At 49.0% G+C, this 22,799-nt stretch overlaps 1 protein-coding gene across 1 annotated transcript in view; it reads right to left on the reverse strand.

Annotated features, from left to right (window-relative positions):
- Window positions 1–7,020: 7,020 nt before the first annotated feature.
- Window positions 7,021–22,799, reverse strand: part of Galnt18 (polypeptide N-acetylgalactosaminyltransferase 18) — a 319,360-nt gene continuing 303,581 nt past the window's right edge. Inside the window, exons 10-11 of the mRNA XM_006978593.4 lie at window positions 21,785–21,949; window positions 7,021–7,446 (exon numbers count right to left, since the gene is read on the reverse strand). Coding sequence (XP_006978655.1) covers window positions 7,300–7,446; window positions 21,785–21,949 — 312 coding nt within the window. The 3' untranslated portion in view covers window positions 7,021–7,299. The remainder of the gene's footprint in view (window positions 7,447–21,784; window positions 21,950–22,799) is intronic.

The following is a 22,799-nucleotide window of genomic DNA, read 5'->3' on the forward strand; positions in this document are numbered from 1 at the left end:
CTTCCCGCTGGCTTTGGCCCAGGGAAGTTTAGGTGAGGATGTGAGTGCCAGAAACAAGAGGGACAAGGCTGTTTTCTGCCTGCCTCCTGGAGCCTCCTCCCTGCCGGGCTGGGCTTTCTTTAGTGGGATCTTGACCCTCATGGGAGCAGTCCACTTTCATGACTACAGGGGCATCTGTGTGGGGTATCGAACTTACCCTGTCCACCACTAAACTCTCCTCAGTTCAACTTCCTTACCCAACACCCTTCTGTTCCCAACCGAAGCCTACTGCATACACTGAGTGCAGAAGGTCTTAGTTTTGTTCTGATTCTTCCAAGACATTTCCATGGTCAGGGCCTGAAAATGAGGCTCACAAAAACAGTCAATCAGAATGTGTTGGAAAAACATCTTTTAGACTGTCTCCTTGTTTGGGGGCTTGTCTTGTACTGGTGGCCTCCAGGTTGGCCATGACTGCCTCTGACTTGAATCAGAGCACTTGTGATGACGTATCAGCCTTGCATAAGATTAGGCCTATATTCCTTCAGTGGGATTAGGGTTTGTACTTCAGGGGGAGCACAGAGGGAGTGAAGCACCCCCTAGGGGAAGCTATGAGATGGCAGCTGGTGAGCAAGGAACCCAAGAGAAGGTTGGGGTAGGGGGGCAAGAGGCAGAGAGGGGGTGTGGAATCTAATCACACAGCTCAATGGCCTCTCACCAGGAGCAGCTCCACCTGGGAGAAGACTCTGTCTACAAAGTGCTGTGTCACAGGTAGAGAGGCTGTACAAGCTGTTGCATTAGTGTGAGGTACAGACCTGGGGCCCCTTGTTGAGAAAGCATTGCAAATGTCTGGGTGGTAACCGCATAGCATTATATTAAGCCAAGGGGACTCCAGCTTGGGACCTCATGCCACATGTCCATGGAACTGGCCTGGGCCACAGCAGGCCTCCCTCCTCCCTCGTCCCCTGGGTCCGGCAACAGTGAGGCTGAGTCAAGACACAGACAGCTCCACAGTGTGGCTGCAGGTAAGTTTAATTAGAAGATGTACCTCCTGTGGCCTTATGCTTTTCCTGTCTCTTTCTCGACAGTCATGGTACCAAAGCACTCAAGAGAGGAGGAAATCCCCTTGTGGGGCTGGGGAGTGATGCTGAGTTGAAGGAGGACCAGCAGGAAATGAGGGTGCCTCAGGGTCACCTGAGGTGCCTCAGGTATTCTACAGGCTTCTCTCCCTCCTCTCCCTCATGTGTAGAACCGGAGTCAGAGGGAACATATCTAGAGACCACACACTTTTGAGTGACTGCCCTGTCTCTCTTTCCCTTGGCTTTAGAACGTCATTACCACAAATAAGAAGAACACACACAGAGTATGAAGGCCTTTAGAAAGACATGGTGAAAAATAATATGGAGCTGTGATTCCAGCAGCCTCTGCTTTACAAGGGCACTGTTTAAATGATGACAGCCTTTCCCTTGTAAAAGCAGACTCAGGGACAGGCAGACATCAATTTTCTCTTTGTATATGTGTGTGTATACACACATTAACATCTTACATGTGTAAGCAAGTAGGTCTATGTATAAAGATATACTGCATGTGTGTCTGACATACTGTGTGTGTACGTGTGCCTGCAAGAGGCCATGTATGTGACGCATGCATGTGTATACCAGAAGTGCAAACATGTGACCTCTGACCTCTGCTGCCCATGCGGCTAGCAGCTGTGGGAACTGTGTACTGTTCCACAGGGCTGGGTAACTGTGGCTCAGTGCTTTACATCCAGCCCCCATCAGTCTTACTTGTTGTAATAAGCAGGAAGCCATTCAACGCATTTAGGGAAAAGGGTGATAGGGCTGTGTATGGATCAGATCTGGGGTGACAAAGCATCACAGGTCACTCAAGGAGCCCTCTGCTTGTCAGCTCTTCCCTCTTCCACTAGGCTATGGCTTCCTCTTCTCAGCCTGGGCACCGGCGGACGCTGGCTTGCCTGATCCTCTGGGTCCATACCATGACAGCAGGCCTCCCAGGCTTCCTCAATAACTGGCTGATTCATCTCATGCATCATGGTGCAAATGGTCAAGCAGAATTGGATTAGCCATATTTCCTGTACTGAGTCACTGACTGTTGATAGTCAGTGACTATCAATATTGACTCATCCTATTGATAGTCAGCCTATGAGCGGATCTGCCCTTGCATCAGGCTGAAGCAGGTGTGAGGGGATGTAGACTTGATGTAGATACCGTGGTACAGGGGTCACATGTTGGATGGTTTTCTTTTTAATTAAGAAGATGTGGATGCAGAAGATAATGATACTTCATGGTTCTATAAAAATAAATTCCCTGTCACCTAGTTCCCAAAGGGGCCAGGACAATATGGTTTCCTCTCCCAGAATGCAGAACTCCCTGAGCAAAGTGGGTGTGAGCATAGGTTACCTCCAGAGGCTCCTCCTCTGCTTCTTTGTCATGGCTTAAAATTGTGTCACATACACATATGTTCTAACCCCCAGCATCTAATTCTCAGTATCCAACTTTACTTGGAAATGGGGTCTTTACAATGGCAATGAAATTAATATAAGGTCATACCATAAGGGTGAGCCTTAATCAAGTGTGATTGGCATCCTTATAAGGAGTGGTTTGGAAATAGTCATGTGTGACAGACAATATGAAGATATGTAGGCACAGTCACCATCTACCAGCCAAGGAAAGAGGCTTGCAGCAGGCCCTCCTTCATGCCCTCAGAAGGAACCAGCCTTGCCCACTTCCATTTTGGACTGACCGTGAGACAGTGAATTTCTGTTAGTTGAACCATCCAGTCTGTGGGACTTTATTTTAGAAACCCTAGAAAACTAATAAATGCCTCAAGAAAAGCTTCCTGTAAAAGGACAAGGGACAAGAGATGCTAATAGACCCCTGGAGAGGTAGGTTGGGGCTACAGGTTTCATGTGAACATGGCAACTGGGGGCTAGCCCTTACTCCCTTGGCTTTGCCTTGGGTTCCTAGTTTGGATGCTTAAAACAAGAAACACACACACACACACACACACACACACACACACACACACACAGAGAGAGAGAGAGAGAGAGAGAGAGAGAACACACTCAAGCACACACATGTGCTTGGGTGCCTCAACACTCTTGTGGAGGTCAGAGGACTACTTTTGAACTACTTTTGGGAGCTGGTTTTCTCTTTGCATCACGTGAATCCTAGGGATCAAACTCAGGGACTCAGTCTTGGCAGCAGCAGGCACCTTGCTGTTGAACCGTCTCACCAGCTCGAGCCCAGAAACTTTGGACACTCATGTTTGGCTTGACTGAGGGAGGAAGCTTTGAGGCTGGTGTCTGAGCTGGCCATTTAAAATCTCTGTGAGAGCCACTGGAGGTTTTGGGCAAGGGATAAGTCTGGTTATATTTATGCTTGGTGGGAGCCTGAGGTCAGAGGGCAGTCGGGGAGCTGCAGGTATGGGGCTGTTGTCAGATGACCTTTGGGACAGGTTATGACATCGCCAGGGCACTGACAGCCTCCTGCCGATTGGTGCTGCCGACCACTTCACTGGGAGTGAAGTGCAGTCAGGCAATCCTTATAACAGAAGGGCCCACGTGCAGGGCCGTGCAAGGCAGGGGGCTGAGTAATGGATCTGAGTTGTGAACTGAGCAGAAGGCTGGCAGTCCAGGAGGTCTTATGGGATATGCTCAGATGGCTCCTTTTAGTATCAGGGAGGGTGGTGGAAGCAGGAAACAAAGTTGTTTAATGTGCAAAATCATTAAGAAAAATAATGCTTTCGCTCCAGGGTGTTCAGAGCCCCTAAGCAGCTGCTAATTAGCTTGCTGCAGTCGCCAGCCCAGGCTGTGATGGGGTGAGGCTGGCTCTGGGCTGGGTACTCCTCAGCCTCTGCCCTCCTTCATGCTCCGACCTCTTGCCTCTGCTCATACCCACTTGCTGCCTTACTTCATACACTAATACATAAGAATCCCAGAGATCCTGGGCAAGTCTGTGGTTCCCATGCCCAGGTGATGAGGAACCAAGGGGCCATCCCAGGCTCTCTGCTCTCTCTGGCATCTAGGCACAGGGAGAGGGTGATTTGGTATCCCAGGAGGGAGAGGATCCACTGTCCTGTCTGCACTGTCCCTATGGTTTGGGATGGGATTTGTTTCCTGGGATGCTCCTCAGGGTTGTAGGGAGTGGGCTGATGATGGGGTGCATTTGATAGGAGGGCAAGGATGTGTGACTTTTGAGGGGCTGCCTATGGATGTGGGGGCAGGTGCTTCTGGGTGAGTGGTACAGATAGTGTTTTCCGGGGACTGTAGATACAGATGTTGACAGGTTGTTGAACTGTAGGTGTAGATCGGCATAGATACTGACATTAGAATAGGTATTGGTGACAGTAACTGAGTGTTGGATATCAGTAGACATTGGTGACAGCAACTTGAATATCAGGATGTCAATGGGTCAAATAATAACAGCCAGAACTTTCTAACACTTTCTATAGATCCACCACAGGTCTATGAATTCCACATATTTATTTAATTTTCATCACTAAACTACAAAAGATATTATTCTAGTGCCTGTGTGTGTGTGTGTGTGTGTGTGTGTGTGTGTATTTGTGTGTGTGTGTGTGTGCGCATGCGCAGGCAAGTGTTATGGAGGTCAGTTTAGGGTGTTGTTCCTTAATAGCTGTCTACCTTGTTTTTTAAGCCAGGGTCTCTCATTGAGACACAAGGGCTGGCCAAGCTAGCCAGGCTGGCTGGCCAAAGAGCCCGAGGGATCGGCCTGCTCTGCCCTACACCCCCTCCTCCTCTCAGCCCCACGAGCACTGGAATAACAAGGGCTCTCCTCCACAACTGGATTTTTACTTAGATTATGGGAATCAAATTTAGGTTCTCCTGCCTGTGTGGCAAACACCTTGCCAACTGAGCTATCTCTGGGGCCCTAGTGTCCCTGTGTCCTTGAGAAGATGTACAGAGAAGTCAGGCAGTTGTGAAGGTCACCCAGCTAATAAGGGTCAGGACTGGAACTTGAACCTGGGCTGGCTGGCTCAAAGTCCGCACTTTAACAGTAATCTTGACTGTCTACTTAATGAGGTTTAGAATCACCACAGAAACATACCTCTGGGTGTGTCTGTGAGAGAGATTCTAGAAAGGTGTAAGTGAGATGGGAAGATCCACCCCGAACATGGGTGGCATCATCTCATGGGCTGGGGTCCAGGACTAAATAAAAAGGAGGAAGAGGACTGAGCACCAGCATTTATCCCTCTCTGCTTTATTTTTGTTGTTGATGTTTGTTTTTGAGACAGTGTTACTGTGTAGCCTTAGCTGGTCTAGAATTCACTATGTTGACCAGGCTGGCCCCCAACTCATAAAAATCCACCTGCATCAGCCTCCTGAGTGCTGAGATTAAAGGCATGCTCTACCACACCCAGCTTCTCTCTGCTTCTTGACTGTGGTATAGATGGAAACAGGCAGGATGAGGCTAGGGCAGAGGGTGGATCTTGAAGGATGGATTGGAGCAGCTAGAGATGGGTGCCAGTTGGAATAAGCATGGTGTTGACTAGTTAGAGAAATGAGTATAGGGAAGAGAATGTGGGAGCCAGAACTTCAGAAGCATGGAAGAGGTGGTTCCCACAGCCTCTTTTGGGGAAACCTAGTTCCATATTTGGACCTCCTTGGTGGTGACCAGCAGGTGTGGCCAGCTTGGCAGATATCCTCTCATTGACTTGCTAGAGCCCAGGGGACTCTTTGGGGAGCTAAGTGTATACTTCCAGGAGAGCCTGTGACAATGGCCTGGGAAAGTCCTAAGGGCACTTCTAAGTGACTCCTGTGCTGGATTGGGTTCTGAGGATCAAAAGCTGGCCCAAGAACAGATCTCTCATCCCCACCCTGGCATTTCTCAGCACAGGGTTTTCCTAGTCAAATTTTCTACAAATTACTGGTCCTAAATAGGTCACTGCTTAGATTGGGGACCTCTGGGAAAGAGGGCCCAGGTAAAAGGTGAAGTTGGGGGTGAGTGTGGCTAACCTCATCCTGAAAGGGCTGAGCCTTAGGACTGGAGAATTGAAGTGATGTTAAGGTAGAGGTCCCTTGAACTAAAAACAGGAGTCCTCAAGCAGAGGCAGGGCTCTTCAGACTGAGGCAAGAACAGCTTGAAGGATGTTATTGGAGGGAACAGGACTTCAGAAACAGATTCCAAGCAAGAGACTCCATTCTAGGGGTTGTTGGTCTCCAAGGCTGAGTCTAGCAGGCTGACATAGAGCTGTGGTTAAGTGAGCTACGCCTTATGGATAGCATTGTGCTCTGAGACAGGTTACAAGCATGTCCCCAGCACTGTAGAACCTGACCATATTCAGTAGTAGAGTATAGAGTTCATCAGATTTAAAACTTAAATTGCTTCCTCTTCATCAATGGAAGTCTGGCATCCTAATGGCACAAGAGACATGTACAAGGTAGATTATATGAAGGCAGAGAGAAGGACGTCTACTTGCCAAGAAATACTTGAGCCTCCAGAAGCTGGGAGAGAGGCACAGAGCACATTTCCTCTTAACCTTCATTTTGGACTCCCAGGCTCCAGAACAGTGGTGTGCTGTTTTTCTGTTAAGCTACGCCAGCATATGGCGTAGCTTAACAGAGCAAACAGGAACCAGCAACTGGACACAGGCAGGAAAGTGCCACTGATGAGGGACAGTAGATAGCTCGGAGAGGTGAAGGAGGTGACTTGGTGACTTCAGGAGAGGGTGGTATAGACAAACATCTGTCAGCAGATGACACTTAGGACTCGGGTGACATCTTCTGAGGAGGAATCTGCACTGAGTACCAGCTCACATGGAGGGAACAGGGAAGGACCCACTCTCAGGGATGCAGACTGAGGGCGCAGTGCCCTCCTCTGAGTTGGGCCTTATACGGCAAGCTGGCACCACAAGCCCCCGCAGTCTGTACAGTTTTAAAGTTGTCTTTATCAATAATGTGAAGAGGAAAGAGCCGCTGAGGACGTGAGTTCAGCTACCAGACTCCAACTCCAGAGGAGCCAGGCACGGCTCACTCCAGGGCATCAAATGACTACAAAGACCTTTCTTAATCAATCGTATTTTATTGCCAGTTATAAATAGTTTCCATTTGTCCCATATTTACAATTGTAAAATAGTTCAGGATATTATACCCTCACCCACCTCTCTGCGTCTATCTATAAACTCCATGAAAATTGAGTAGGAAATAAAAAGCTCTTTTGTGGGGGAGGCCACCCACCTGGCTCCCCGTCTCAGATGCCAGACAACCCCACGTGACAGCAGGCGATGTTACAGCTGATGCTACACAGTAGCAAGGCAGTGGCTGGTGGTGTCACCGGAGGGTCAGGACACCAGGCTCCTCAGGACATTGGTGATAGTCCAGTGTTGTCCCGAGCACTTTTGCAGCACCAGCTGAAAACCAAACTCCATGTCACTGTTTTCTTGAAGCTCCAGGCAGCGCTTGGACTTGCGGTTCTGGATGGAGCCTCCCTAGAAGCCAGACAGAAAAAGCATCAGAGGGCAAAGAGGTAACCAGGCCGACCCAAGGAGTCCCATGCTTGGGGAGTAGCTAGGACAATCTAGATGGCTTGGGAACGCATTCCCATGACTGCAGGTTCCCTCAGCTCCTGTGTACTGATCTTCTCCCAAGGAATGGATGCATGCCTCAGTTTCTCTATAGGGCCCTAGTTCTTCATAGGGACAGAAATACCCTCTGCCAACTTCTGTCTGCCATTTTGGGCTGTGACACACTGCCTTGCTCCTATAGCTAGTTCCTAGTCAGAGGGCTGGCCCCTGCTCTGAGAAGCCTCGTTTTGTGGACCTCTCCATGATCACCCTGCATCTGAGCATCCCCCAGACTGGGGGCTTCTTGTTCCTAATGCCCTCCCACAGATGAAATTTGTTAGTGCTGGGCTCAGAAACTTAAGACCTTGGTTATTGTCTATTTGGCCATTAGGCTCTCAGGTCCTGAGCATACATGGATCTCCCGTATAACTGATAGGTTCTGGAAGGTTTTGCAGGCACAAATACTCAGTTTATGTCCAAAAGCCCTCGAAGGAAGTGTTTTCCCAAAAGCATCTATACAGCAGCTCAGGCGAGATCCTGAGGGGGTGGGCCCCCCCGGGACCACTGGCTGCAGGCCTGCTGTGAGCCTGGGATGTCTGAGGATCTGTCTTCATCTTGGTTGTGCTTAGCTGGACTTGAATTTTAAGTAGTTGCTTGAATAATGATCCCAAGAGTAGGCACTGAGCATCTGCTAGACTTGCCTAGCACAAGAACCGGCTCCTCCTGTGGTCCTCATCTTGGCAGTAAGCAGGTGCTTTTTGGGGAAACTCAAGCAGTTTCACACACTCATCCAGCTCATCACCATCCAGTCAGGGACCAAGTGCCTTGTGACTGCACCAAGCCCCTCTTCCACTGTGCTTGCCTGGTTTGGACCTCTGTCACCTTTCATCTGGACAGCACAGTGACCATGTTGACATGCATGGCTAGCCTCGAAAACACCCCACTGCAAAAGACTCCACGGCTTAGGGCTGCTTCTCTCTCCAGCCTCATCTCTGAGCTCTCCAGTTCCATACCCCAACTCCTTCCAGGTTTCTGGCTTATGTTCTTTATCTCAGTGCCTAGGCCTCTTCTCTATAGTTCTGTGGCAGCTTAAGCTGCAGTCACATCTCAAAGCCCAGTTCCTCTCCACTTCTCCAGGCTTCCAGCCACCTCCTCCAGGAACCCAGCTGGCATGGTGGTCTTCATCCTGTACCTTCTCCAGCTTATGCCAGGAAGTTCACTGTGTGAGGGACAGGTGGCTAGCTTCTCCAGTAAGGAGCGCACTCCAAGGTGGTCACAACCATTCCCATGGTAACCAACTGCTGACCTCTACAGAGAACATGAAGATATAGTTCTCAGGTATACCTAGGAAATGGTTTGTTGCTGTGGGATGTCTTTCTGTATGCTGTGAATATGTGTTACTCCCAATGACTAATAAATAAAGCTGCACTGGCCTATGGCAGGGCAGGATGGAGCCAGGCAGGAAAATCCAAGAGAGATAGTGAGAGGAGACAGGAGAGTAAGGGGAGACGCCAGCTGCCACCCAAGGAGCAGCAAGATGCCAGCAGACTGGTAATGCCATGGCCATGTGGCAATATATAGATTAATAGAAATGGGTTGAGTTAAGTTATAAGAGCTAGCTAGCAAGAAGTCTGACCCATAGGCCATAAAGTTTGTAAATAATATAAGCCTCTGTGTGTTTACTTGGGACTGAGCAGCTGCGGGATGTGGGTGGGAGAGATTCATCCTGACTTGACTGTAGGGCCGGGCAGGATCGGAGAAACTTCTGGCCTCAGCTTGTATCTATTATAGTTGAATATGTGTCCCAGGTGACCTAACAATTCTACATCTAGGCTGACATCAAGTTGGAATGTGTGCATGAAAGACATGTACTTAAAGGCTTTCTGAAGCATGATGCAAATGCTCTAAGCTGGGAAAAGCCCAAACGTCATCAAGAGTAGACTGGATAAATAACTCAGTGTCTGTTTATATAATGGAATACTATATGGTAATGAAAACTAGACTAAATCTCACAATCACAATGCTGAGCTAAAGAAGCCAGGTGGAAGAATACATATAATTCTGTTTGATAAGCTTCCCACTGGGGTAAGTAAAACAGATCTTAAAGTCAGACGGTAGGAACCAACAAAGAGTGTAAAGACAGCAGGAGGTAAAGGGGTATTCTGGGATGTGGTGCCATGCTGTGTCCTGATCTAGATGTCAGTTACCTAGGTGTTAGTTTGCTTTTAATTATTGAGTTGAACATGTATTTTGTATGTTTTTTCTGTGTTAATTTTCAATTAGAAAAAAAATGTTAAGTGGCTGGAGAGATGGCTCAGCAGTTAAGAGTACTGACTAATCTTCCAGAGGACCTGGGTTTGATTCCCAGCACCTACATGGAAGCTCACAACCTCTGTAACTCCAGCTCCAAGGGATCAGATGCCCTCTCTGGCCCCTGCAAGTACCTACATACATAAATGTGTTACACATACATAAACACAGGCACTTATACACCACAACATAAAAAGAAATAAATATTAAAAATTCTAGCTCCGTCTACAAAATACTTCATGGAGCAGGTAAGGGAGGCAGGGAATGAGAAATTGGAGGTAGAGATTGCAGGGTGTGGGTATGTCAGTGTCCAGGAGGGGTATGGGACTCATCCTTCTTATTGTGTAGGTGACGGCCCGGCAGATCACACAACCCATGTTAGAAGCATCAATGTGAGTAGCATCCTCCCACCCACTGCACTGTACATGTTCAGGCCCTCCCCTGGGGAGAACTCTCACATACTGTCTCAACAAAGCAGAAGCAGGAGGAGGGGGCACAAAGCTCCCCTGGTATCACAGGTGTGGGCTCTGAGGAAGGATTGGTCTCCAGAACCCCCATGCTACAGGACACTTTGCAGACCAGCCTTCTCTGTTACTTGCAGCCTCTGTATTCAGCCATAGGGCCAATAGGCCTTTCCACTCTGCCTGGCACCTCCAGGGAGGAAGAATAGCCCATGCCCAGCAAGAGCCTTTTCCCACAGCTACCTTTCTAAGTGTCCTCTTCCCATGAACTAAGCTCCTGTTCAGACCATCCACTGGGGACACACCACTTCCCCTCAGAGCCTCTTCTTTCCTACCTCTTCCTATTTATGCCCTCACTTCCATGATTTTCCACACTCTACTTTCCCAGTGTCTTGTGCGATAGCCTTGCATTATTTTTTCACTCTGGCCCTCTTTGGCTAAGCCCGTTAGCTCGTGTTGCTCAGAATGAGGTCAGGGCTACCTCACACTGAATAGGCTTCTTAGACATGGCTCAGAATCAGCACTTTTGTGGTCACACCTTCTTCCTACACCATACTGGGATAGCCACAGACGACACTTCAAACTGTCCTCTCAGAACTTGTGGTCTCCCTTAAGTCACCAGCCTGTCCTTCAAAGGCTGGACTTTGGGGACCCAGAAGCATCCAATAACACTTGCTCCAAGCAAGGCCACCTCATCAATCACTGCCAGCCCCAATACCCTATGTAGCCCCATGCCCTGGTTCACAGTTCTGAAGTGGTACTGTGGTCAGCCTGTCCTGGTCTCTTCACCACCCTCACCAGACAGGCTGTCTGTCTTGCTCCCAGAGGTGGGGACAAAGCTCAGGCAGGAAGTCAGGACCAGCCCAGCTCTTTAAGTCCGTGGTCTGCCTGATTTCCGCCTGAGGCAGAGAGGGGAGAGTGCTGATCTCAGAGCTTCTCAATTCTGCTTGTCAGCTGCAGCGACTTGAGCAAGGTTCCCTCCTCCCACTTCTATTTGTCTTGTCAATAGGGCTAAGGGGTGACTCTGGAGAGGATGAGCAGAAGGGCTAATGGAAGACCTGTTTCTCTGCAAGCTGGAAGACAGCACATACACACAAGGAGCTGTTCAGGGCATCAGCCTGGGGGAGGGAGGGGTCATAGAAATGAAGCCGGACCAAGCTCGATTCATTATGCTGTAGATTCTGGCTGCTCAGCACATCTCCGGGGCCAAAAGCAGGCCCTGCCAACGGCGAGGCTGGCTGCCTCACAGCTCCCAGACCCTTGAGCTTGGAAACCTTGTGGAAGAGAGACTGCAGCCCCTCCTTTCCTGACGGCCACTCCTGACACTAAGGCCTCCCTTGGGCACTTTCCCAAGGCAAGACAGTGAGGAAGGAATAGAAGAGTTTCCTTCAGAGATGCAAGGCTGACATTTCCCAGGCTCTGCCCCACCACAACCCATGTCCTCAGCACCCCAAAGACAGGAAGTGTGTGATCATGGCATAGAAACAGCTAGTGTGGCCTTCCAGAAGGGTGTGGAAGGAATGGTTCAAGTCCGAGAGCAGGAATGGGGCGGGGAGAAGGGACTCCACTTGAGTGACAGTATCAACTCCTTCCCGGGAGGGCTGTGTACGAGGCCAAGAGCTCCCGCCTCAGCAGGAAGAGCTTCTAGAGAAGTGAACAATTTGGGGAACCACATTTGGGGGATGGAGAGTACAGCCAGGCCCTCATTGGTGGTAGAACTAGCCTTGGCACTGCCGTCCTCCTCAGAACATCACCTATCTCATGGAACAAATGCTGGGCATTTTCCTACCACTCACCAGCCTTGCAAAGGAACCTTGATTTCTTCTATTCATAGTTTCCTCACACTGGGAAGCAGCCTGGCATTCTTCCTGTCTGTGTCTTGACCTGTACGTTCTGCACTGGAACTAACATTATTTGCCATTTTCCTGGCACCTTGCCTGGTGTGTTCCCTGCCCAGTCTCATGAGTTTCCTACAACACTGTCCAGAGTGGGAGGCAGCAGGAGCCCTCATTTTGTAGAACTGGAGACTGAGGTTCTGAGAGCCTGGGAAACTTCCCCAAGATTCCATGTAGAGCCCAGCTGGGACCCCAGGGAATCTTCCCCATTCCCTGTTCTCCATTAAGAAGTCTACCACTTACCCCACCGCATGCCTATCTCCTAGGTAGTGGCTAGACTGAAGTATGGGTGGTACCCAGTGCTGGGGTAGAGGAAGATGTCTCTGTGAACTAAAGCAGGTTTGGTCTGGTCCCTTTGAGGGTTCTCTGAAGGGACATGATTCATGCATCCTTCCAGCCGCTGCCAAATAGTCAGTGAGCATCTGTTCGGTTGGCATTTCTCAGCTGCTCCAATGGATTCATGACTGGAAAAAGAAGGTTTTTGTTCTTGTGGCAACTGTGTTCTAGAAGGGAGTGTTGGTAGCAAATTCTAGCAAGAAGAGGAGGTAATGAGGCTATGCCCCAGGTCATGGAGCTCAGGAGGAGGCTTGGGCATGCCGGGAAGCAGGGGATGCTTATCAGTTGTTCAGGGAGACCCTCTATTAAAGGCGAGACCCGAGCAGACACATGGAGGAAGAGAGATGGCTGTTCAGGGGCAGGTTCAGGACCTAATGAGAAGCTCCAAAAACAGTGACGGGCTTAGGGTGAGGCTCAGGAAACTCTTGGGGTACATTTGTGCAGAGGCAGAGGAAGCATTGATAAAGGGGAGGCGACGAAGCCCAAGGAGTGAGGGTAGGGCCACTGAATTCTGGCTTTTAGCTGCAAGGCAGAGCTAATGTTTGCTAGGTCTGATCCACATGCCAAGCAGGCCACTCTGGGTGCTGGGCTGGGCTAAGTGTTTTGGGAAGGAAGGATGCTGAGACATGTGTTAGCTGACTTGTCCTACTCTCTAGGGCTCGGCCTGCAGCTCTGACCTGTCTCTTGGCTCTGGAGCTGGAGCTGGATGCTGAGATCTGAGCATCCCTCTCTCCATGGAGGGCCCTGCTTGTTGGTTTACCAGTCTGGTCATCAAAATTATTTGTGTAATGCTTACAACTACGGGATCTAGAAACACACAATACTTTTAATTAAAGAATTTAAATAAGGGCAATTAAACCTGGCAGGAGAGAAGCTGCAGCACACAGAGGGCTTAATTGGAACGAAAACCTAATTAAATATGGAAGCAGCCATTAAAAAAGCGGAAGTTGAATGTATAGGGTAAAGAATACTAATAACAGTTCCTAGAGCCAGTCCCAGGCACTGTCCTGTCCTTCCTTCCGGCACAGGGCCCAAATAGAAGCAAGCAAATGACTTTTTCCGCAGGCTCTGGTCATGTGACCTGGGGAATAGCTGAGCCATTCAGGGCTTCTACCTATCATTTCATCTACCATTCTGGGCCACTTGAGATCTTAGCACAGAGAACTAGGGATACACTGGGAAACGTAGAAGTTACTATCCGTGAAACCCTCAGGCACAGATCTCAGGTCATGATACAGCCAAGAACCTCTCTGCCTCAGTTTCCCCAAAAGTATATTAGATGGTGGCTAGATATGGGTCAGATAGCACCAGACTATCCCTACCCTGCCCAGGAGGTGCATGCTGAGGTGTCTTCCTCACTGCAGCCCTGAGGCATAGACATGAAGATTTCTCATTTCATAAAACTAGAGACTAAGGCCAAGAGGTTTGGGAGCAGGCTCAGGATCATAGTTAGCAAATGGTGGGACCAGGCTTGAAGCCCAGGGGTGGTCCACTGGAGAGCAGAGTCATCAGAGTGCCTGGGAAACTCAACCACTAACCTGCTTTCCTGTTCAGTAGGTCTCAGACATAGCCTGACAATGTGTCTCTTTCAGTCCCAAGTGCCATCTTAATGGCAGTGCTGGTCCGGGGCCAGTTTCCAAAGATCAACAGCACTTGTGAACCTCTTTTAGGAAAAGCCTGGCCTGTGTCCCTGGGCAAGAGCCTCTGGGATGTCTGGGCTGGTCTTCCTTGTACTGGGGATATGTCTAAGGCCAACTGTGTATGGGATCCTAGATCCTGGATTCGCTGACTCCTTTGCTTACCTCAGAGTTCTCATTCCACCTTCTTTGCTAATGAACTTTCCAAGGGCAAGCATTCCTGTGGGTCTTCGGATTTAAGCTCAGCAAGCTGCAAAGTTTCCCGGTTAAGTACTCAATGATTGATAATCAGATACTTCAAAGCTTGGGCAGGACATTAGGCCTAGTTACAGAAACCCCAAGCTTAGGTGTTTTGTAGAGTAAAGTGGTCTTTGTGTAGTATGAATATTCAACACTTAGTGTGTTCAATACGCACTTCGATGTTTTCTTACTTCAAGGAGACTCACTTAAGCCTAAACGAGATTTTGCCTGGGATTAGCTGTAGGGGGGCTGGCCGAGGATAGATATTTGCAACACCAAATAACCAAGGATAGGTAGAGAGGAGTTCAAAAACACAAGCGTCTGGAGAAAGGTGGTTGTGGTCTGGCCAGTTCACATATATCTGACTCAGTAAGGAGATCCCAGCCTCATATTCCTACTAACTGGTATTCTGGACAACGACAGAGCCATCCTGGTATGGAAATTTGCAGTGTGAACTCTTGAGACAGCATTTCTAGGTCTGACTATTACTTAACTTGTTTGTGCCTCAGCTTCCTCATCTCTGAGATGGGGATAATATTAGAAAGTGCCTCCTAGCCTCACCATGGTTTCAAAGAAGTATTTATAAAAGGTTAGCCTAGTGCCTGGTATGTTATAAACACTATATAAATTTTTGATACATTTAAAAATCCCATGCAGTTCTGGGGAGCTGAGCAATCACATCTGCTCCTGTCCCTGGTCTCCGCAGGAAGAGAAGGAAGAGGAAAATGCTGATTGCTCTAATTTTAAAAATAACTAAGAAAACAGGGTCTAAACAAAGCGTCGTCAGTCCCTTGAAACTGGACAGCCCCACTTGCACCCTTTCTTATGACCTGGAAATGAAAAGCTGCTTTCTCCCAGAGCCATAATGAAACACCCGATTATAGCCCTTTCTTTCCGGCACAAAAGGTTCTCAAAGCTGAATGTGCTGACAGCGCTTGGGGACAGAGCTGGGCAAAGTCAAAGGCTCCTCCTCCCTTCGTGGAAGAATTCACAGGCAAGGTTAGAAGGCCTTCTGGGGAAATTCGCCTGCAAATAGGTTTTGTTTTGCAGCAGGATATTTATTTCATTTTAGGTTATCACATTAGATCCCAGCAGTCAGAAACAACTGTCCCTTGGCAGGTGAGCTGGACTCTGGGCTCTGGGATCCCCTGGGGCATTATCCCACTTTCCTGGCACCTACAGACACCTTTGCTCTTCTCATGGACAGTTCCTCCAAGAATGCAGCAAGTCCAGGGCTGGGATGTGGGACTTCCTCCATGTGACCCTGGACTCTGGGCCATGTCAATACTTCTACCAAAGATAGTTGGAGGTAGCTAGCATAAAGGGCAAGCTAGAGAAACTGGGACAAAATTCCCCCTTTCAAAACATATTCACACCAATTTGTACTCTGCTCCATGCACTATGAACATTTGTTTAGTACAAAAGATTTCTTCTACCCCCTCGAAAATATGGCTATAGGAAGGAACACACATGCACACACCCACATATAGAAAACGTGTTTTGCATGCTTCTAACAATAGTAAATACAGCCAGTGAAGGTAGGGTTTTGCTTGTCTTTGGACATACATCTAACTCAAGATCTGGCGATCAGGAGGCCTCTAAGAGTCATACATTTATTTTAAAAGGCCCCTTTATTTGATCAATAGCATACTGTATGTCTGTGCTGGTTGAATTTTGTCAGCTTGATACAAACCAAGGCATTATATGGGGAGAGGTAATCTCAATTAAGAAATTGCCCCCATCAGGTTGGCCTGTAGGCAAGTCTATGGGGCATTTTCCTGATTAATGATTGATATGGGGGGGGGCAGTCCACTGTATAAGAAAGCAGACTGAATAAGCCATGAGGAGCAAGCCAGGAGTAATCAGCATTCACCATGGTCTCTGCTTCAGCTCCTGCCTCTAGGTTCCCGCTTGAATTCCTGCCCTGACTTCCCTCAGTGATGGAGTGTGATAGGGATATGTAAGTCAAATAAACTCTTTCCTCCCCAAGTTGCTTTTGGTCATGGTGTTTATCACAACAGTAGAGAAGCAAACCAAGACAGTGTCTACTCTGTCCCAAGGTTTCTGTCCTCTGGTAGAGCTGCCTAAAGCGTGGGACACAGTCCTGTTATCCACGCTACTGGACACATGAACAGTGTCGCAGGGTGGAATGATGGGGAAGGGGTCCCACAAAGTGTCATGAAGACCCTCATTTAAGTTTGACCTAGTCTTAGTTTGTGGTGTTTGTCTTTGGGCTGGCCCAGTAGTATTGTAGATGGCACCCTCCCCCGCCCCACCCGGAGCTCTGCAGTCTAACTTCAGCAGCTTAGACTTGTAGAGTTTCAGGGCTGGGAAGGTGTGAAAGCCACAGTTCAACTTCTGTGGATCCCCACGCCTGGTCCCTTGGTGATCCACCAACCTCGTGGAGAACTCTGACCCTGGCTTTTGATTTTTTCCCTCTCTGACCTTCTGCAGGGCTCCACGGGACAAGTGGCACCTCCCCACACTAGCCCATCCTTGAGATTCCAGAATGAGGAGCTCAAGGCCTCTTGCTGCCATCTTTCTGTTCTTCAGCACACCCATCCCTTCTACCGCCATTCAGGTGCACAGGAGGGCCGTGGGGAAGCTGGACCGAGAGGACACGTCCCAGCAGCCTTCTCAGGTCCCCTAGGAAGATCTTGTAGAGGTGACTCTAGCACTGGATTAACTATTGAAAACCACAGAGATGGCCAGGGATTCTTTGCTCTATTGATGTCCTCCCAGTGACAGAGCATCTGCTTCTTCTGTTTCCTGGTCCAGAGATCACTGACCAAAATGCCTCTCCCATTAATGCTATACCGGAATTTTAGAATGTCCTCTAAATCCTAGGCTGAAGGCAACTCCCAGGAGATTGAAGGTTGTACACTTAATTAATAGGAATTTACAATACCAGGAGATAGTTTGGGGATTTCTTTAATGGGGGAAGACAGAAGTTAGAAGACTCACAGAAAGCAACTATTACCTACTGACCTACCATTTCCCTTTTGAGAGAAATTTGTTTGAGGGAGTGACTCTTGTTACCTTACCAACTGTAAATCTGGAGCTATAGGTTATCATGGGTTACTAATCCCATCCCAGCCCCCACCCAGCCATTATCACTAATCCATCACTGTGACCAACAGAGCATTGACATGCCTCTCAATGTCCTCCCCAACTGCTGTCTCTGTGACTACCAAATCCTCTCACCTATCCTGGGGATAATAGGACAGCCCCTTCCTGCCTCTCTTCCCAGCCTCCAGCCACCCCTCTTCTACTCCACCCAGCTGCCGTGGGCATCCCACCCAGCTGCTGTGGGTATCTCCAGATCTCACCAGGGATACTGCTATGGTTTAGACAAGGTTTGTCTTCCTTGTGTTGATGTCTGTGTCCTTGGCATGGTGGTGTTGTGGTGGTAGGGCCTATTGGGAGGTCCTTAGGTCACTGAGGGCCTTGCCCTCTGTGGAACCTTTGTGTTAGTTATTGTGAAAGCATGTTGCTACCAAGAGAGCCTGAGCTGTGTTTTATTGTGAGCTCCCATCTCTAGCCATGGTGACACCACCCTTCAGGAGGCCGTCAGTAGAGCTAACTAGAATTGTGTATTCAACAATCTCTTCTTGTCATAGTAATGGAAATTGACCAACACAGCTCACGAGCTTCCTTAGAGCCTCCCTTTGATTTGAGGTGAAGTCTAAAGTTGGGAGTGTCTTTACCAACCTTCCCCTCCCACCTGTCCCATCACACTCCACCCACACCACACAGTAGACAGGATGCTAGAAAGAATGCTCGGTTTTGCTATGCCTTGGCCCAGGCAGAACTTCTGTTTGGGGTGCTCCTTTCCCTCCCTCTCTCTAGGAACTCTCTGTTCCAGCTTTCAAGAGTCAGGTCAAACACACTGCACACATTCTTGAGTTCTGCACATGGAGCCAGTCACCCTGGGCTCCCAGAGCACTGCACAGCCCTCTGTTTTTGCACTCATCAGCCTGTTTTGTTGTATGTTTACATGTCCCTGAGCTCCTCGAGGGCAGAGGCTGTGTCTGATTCACGTCCACATCCCCCCTGCCAAACCTCTGTGCTCAATAAATGTTTGATGAATGACTGAAAGAAAGAATGTTCATCATCAGAAAATTGCTCATCAGAGCCCTGTACATCAGTGTTGCCAGGAGATGTTTTCATCCAATGTGGTTTCAGAATATCAGGGTCTAACAGTGCAGCCAGAAGCATTGCAAATTCAGAAAGGCTTGCAGAGGTTAGAGAGGGCGCAAACTATTTGTTAAACAGAAAACCAAGGTATGAGATGGAACAGAGATATGCAAATGCCTTTTTTTGTGTAGAACCTAAGAGAATCCCACTGAATTATTTTTAAATTAATTCGGCGTGTCTGTGAACATGGTCCTCAGGAGAGTAAATAATGCAGACTTTGAAACCAGAAAGGAGATTCCAGATGCACCCAGAGAAGTCTCCTTCCATCTCGGCTTCTGCAGCAGAACATTCTAGTTGGTCAGGTCACTGCATAATTTGCAAAGAGTAAAATGTGTTACAAGAAAATTAGCCCAAGTACAAGACTATGTGTGTGTGTGCCTGTGCGGCAGTCACAAGACAGGGTCGCTCACTGAGCCTGCTGCCAGCTCTGGGATTACAAGTCTGCGCTGCCATATTCCTTGGTTTGTTTGTTTGTTTTTTATGTGGATACTGAGTATTGAACTCACGTCTTTGTGCTTGTGAGGCAAGCATTTTACTGACTGAGCTCTCTCCAAAGCTCAAGTACAAGACTTTAATCATTTAAGAGGCTCCGGGCTGCCTTTGGCCTTGTGAGCAGTGATCCCCTCATCAATGAGCAGTGGATGGATGGATTCCAGGTCTCCAGATGAATATCGATCATTTTACATCAAGCAAAAATTGCACATCTAGTCATTATTGAATAGTAAATGGGAAGTGGCTGTTCTGGGTTTGCAAACTAGGAATTGAAAGATATTACTTCCAGACAGTTCCCTTTGGTAGAGAGATCAAAGATGTGGTTGCCAGAGCACCTGGGGAGTTTTAATTAGACATATGCTAAAGTGGCTGAAAACTGCCTGCCCCCCAGCATGCTCCACAGCAGCCCTGTCTGCTTGGCTGGTCAATGCGTCCATTCAGGTAGGAGACCTATGGGGATGCCTGTTTGAGACTATGTTGTGCAATGGAGGAAGGAAGGACCTCACTGTGAGATGTTTTTTTTTCCTGAGACCAAGGCTCAAAGACAGACTGACAGACAGAGCTGCCTGCCTGCTATTTCTAGATAGTCCAGAAGCAGCTGTCTTCATGCCTTCAGGGAAGTGAGGCACGTGCTCGCCCATCTCAGGAGTCAGCCACACTCATAAACTAGTTCAACGTCCAAAGTCTGAGACCCTTGAGTCAGTCGCAGATGCTGCCTGGTAGTGACCTTGAGGCAGGCCAGGATCCTGAGGGCCCGCAAAGTCATGGCAGAGAGGGAGCTGAGACTATCTAACTTTCAAACTTCATGTCAGCCTCCTGCTAACTCTTCATTCTGTCTCTTTTCCTTTCTTGAAACTTCTAACACGGCTCCCTAATCTCCACCAGAGGGGGCTTTGAAAGCCTAGGCCTAACTGTACCCTGGGGCTATATATCCCCTGGTAGCCTCCACGATGATGCCCAGTGTCCCTTCTAGTCTCTGCTCTGGCAACTCCCAACTATGCCCTCCAGGATCAGACCACACTCCTCCGAGTGCTGTGACTCAGTGTAGGTTTGATGGCTCACCTTCTGACTCATGCTGTTCCCTCTATCAAAGGGAACAGTTGCAATGCTCCAGTACCCTGTCTTCTGAAAAGCCACCAGCCTTGACCCACCCCAGTCCCCCTAACTTTCTGAATCACTCTGAACTGAACCTAGGGCCCCAGGAGGCCTGGCTGAATGCAGTAGTGAGTGGCATCCATAGACGGTGGTGTAACTGTCAAAGGCCCTGAAGTCTCAGGCATAAATCTGTTTTCATCCTAGCAAAGTCAGCTCCACGCACTTCCCCAGGCCCAGGGTCTATCCCCCTCACCCCTTGGCCCTCAGCCTATGAGCCTGCTTTGTTCCTGGCCTGAGAAAAGAAACCACAGTCATATTTTCTGCACACACCCAGACCTCAAATGCCTTCCATAGCCACACCACTGAGCGTCTTCTGCCTGTGAACCTGAAGGAGGGAAGCTCCATTCTGTGTCCCTCTGAGACAGACATCTAGCTGGGGGACAAGGGACAAGTGTCTTGCCAGGTACAGCAACAGGGTATGACTGGGGAACCCAGGGCTTCAGCAGGAGATCAAGTAGGAAGAAACAAACCCCAATCTCACACCCCAGGCCCAATCCTGGTCTCCAAGGGGGCCACTTCCAATGTAACACCATGATTACAAGTATAAAAAGGAATTTGGGGTGTTTTATGAGTAGTAATCGGCATGGTGTGTTGTTCCTACTGGAAATGACGCACAATGGTCGGTAAGGCACCACGGTGGGAGTTAACAAAGTCTCTTGTCCCTTATTTCTTTTCACTGAACCCGACATACTTTACAGGCCCAGCTCGGCCACCCAGAGCTGCCGAAGCACCCTCTATTTGCCTGTGATGAACTCCCTTGGTTCCCTATAAACTTCCTTTCCATCCGCTTTCCTGGCTCAGACTCTCATTTCAATCTTTTACTAGCCCCTAAGTTTATGACCTTGACTTGAACTTGCTGTTTAGTATTGACCTCCACCACTCACTTAAGACAACGATGGCTCTCTCGAAGACCCCTGGTTCTTGTACCCAGACCACAGGGCAAAGATGTCTTGTGCCCGCAGAGTGTGATACATCCCTCACCTCCACCTGCATCTTCCACCCCCATGCAAGGGACAGTGATTAGGTCAAAGTTCCTTGTCTTGCCCTGCCAGAATCCTCCTTCCTTGTGGCAGAAGCAACTGGCTGGCAGGTTTGAATGATGGGCTTCTGCTACTTAGTCTCCTGAGTGTGACAGTCCCTCCTGGCCTCCCCTGATTCTGTTCAGGTCCCCAGACGCTCTGGAGTTCTAGGGCCATGTGGGGCTCCCTCACCTCCTGTAAAAATCAGCTACCTTACCACCTAGAAGGCCAGTGTCCCTCCCCATCCACAGGCTGAAAGTGACCCTAACAGTAGAGTCCCCCGGGGTGGGAAGCTCCTAGGGCAGAGGCAAAGAGTGCATTCAAAACTGGGTGTTCGAAACCTGGGATTCTATTTCACGAGAGACACAGCAGCCAAGGAACGGTAAAAAGTTAAATACAGGCCTCCAGATCGATGGAGACCGAGGAAGGAAAACTCCACGGTCACTCGTGTGGGAATTGCTCTTCACAAAGGGTCCGGACAGTGCCCCAAGGAGGAGCCTCATCCCTCCAGGGACTGCTACCTGAGAGAACTGCCAGTGCAGCTTCATCCTCTTGGCCTTGGCGTAGCTGCACTCGATGAGCCGGGGCCGGCTGTTGACGTCCACCAGACAGCGGTTGTCGTCGTCATCTACAGTGGGGCTCAGGACCCCCACGTGGATCTGCTGGCTGCTTGTGTAGTACACATTCTAGGGGTAAGAGAAGAGGAAAAAGGTCAAAGGACAGTGGCCAGAGAGATGGAGGTTAAGTGGCCATTGTCACCGGACAACTGGCAAACAGTTCTTGGTAAGGGAAGACCCAGATTTTTACATCCAGTAACTTTCAGATGTACAACTAGGACCATGGACAGCCAGAAACCCTTCCAGTTTGTGAACCAGGAGAGAATCTGGTCCACGTGTAATAAGGAGACAAAACTTTCAAGAAATGAAACTTGCCCTCACTGCACAGCACACTCTGATATTTTCTATTCTATTCTTGCATTGAAAAAACATTGGCCGTAACCTTTTCAATTGATTTTACCACCCACAGCTTTGAAAGTACCTCTTGGATCCATTATGTGCAGACTCGCTGACTTCCCTCATAAATATTTTGTACCAGATACCGCACTTGGCCATGAGACACAGAGCACGAAGGCCCAGGCCCTGCCTTAGGGGAGCATCTAGTGTGGGGGGTTGGGATGTGAAAGTCAGAATATCCACCTCCACTAAGACTGTACGCAGCAGGGCCTAGCAAGCATCGTCCTAAAGGAGGAAGCACTGCTGGCCTTGAGGGTATGTTGGGGACACCTCAGGTCCACCCTCCTATTCAGTGAGGACTCCCAGCTACGGCTTCTACAGTGAAGGGAAGGGATGCAGTACATTCCAGCAATGGAGAAGGGTGAGGGAATAAAGCCGCAGAGCCGGGCCTTGGCAGCCAAGAGTTCTGTCTCAGAAAAGCCACACAAGACTTTGTTTTGTGCTGTTTCCAGCAAGGAGTGTGTCACGACGTGTGAAGTACCATCTACCAGGGAAGCTCATTGGAACCTAAGCACCCAAATTT

The sequence above is a fragment of the Peromyscus maniculatus genome, chromosome 1 (genome assembly GCF_049852395.1).
Source record: "Peromyscus maniculatus bairdii isolate BWxNUB_F1_BW_parent chromosome 1, HU_Pman_BW_mat_3.1, whole genome shotgun sequence".
In the NCBI taxonomy this organism is placed as follows: domain Eukaryota; kingdom Metazoa; phylum Chordata; class Mammalia; order Rodentia; family Cricetidae; genus Peromyscus; species Peromyscus maniculatus.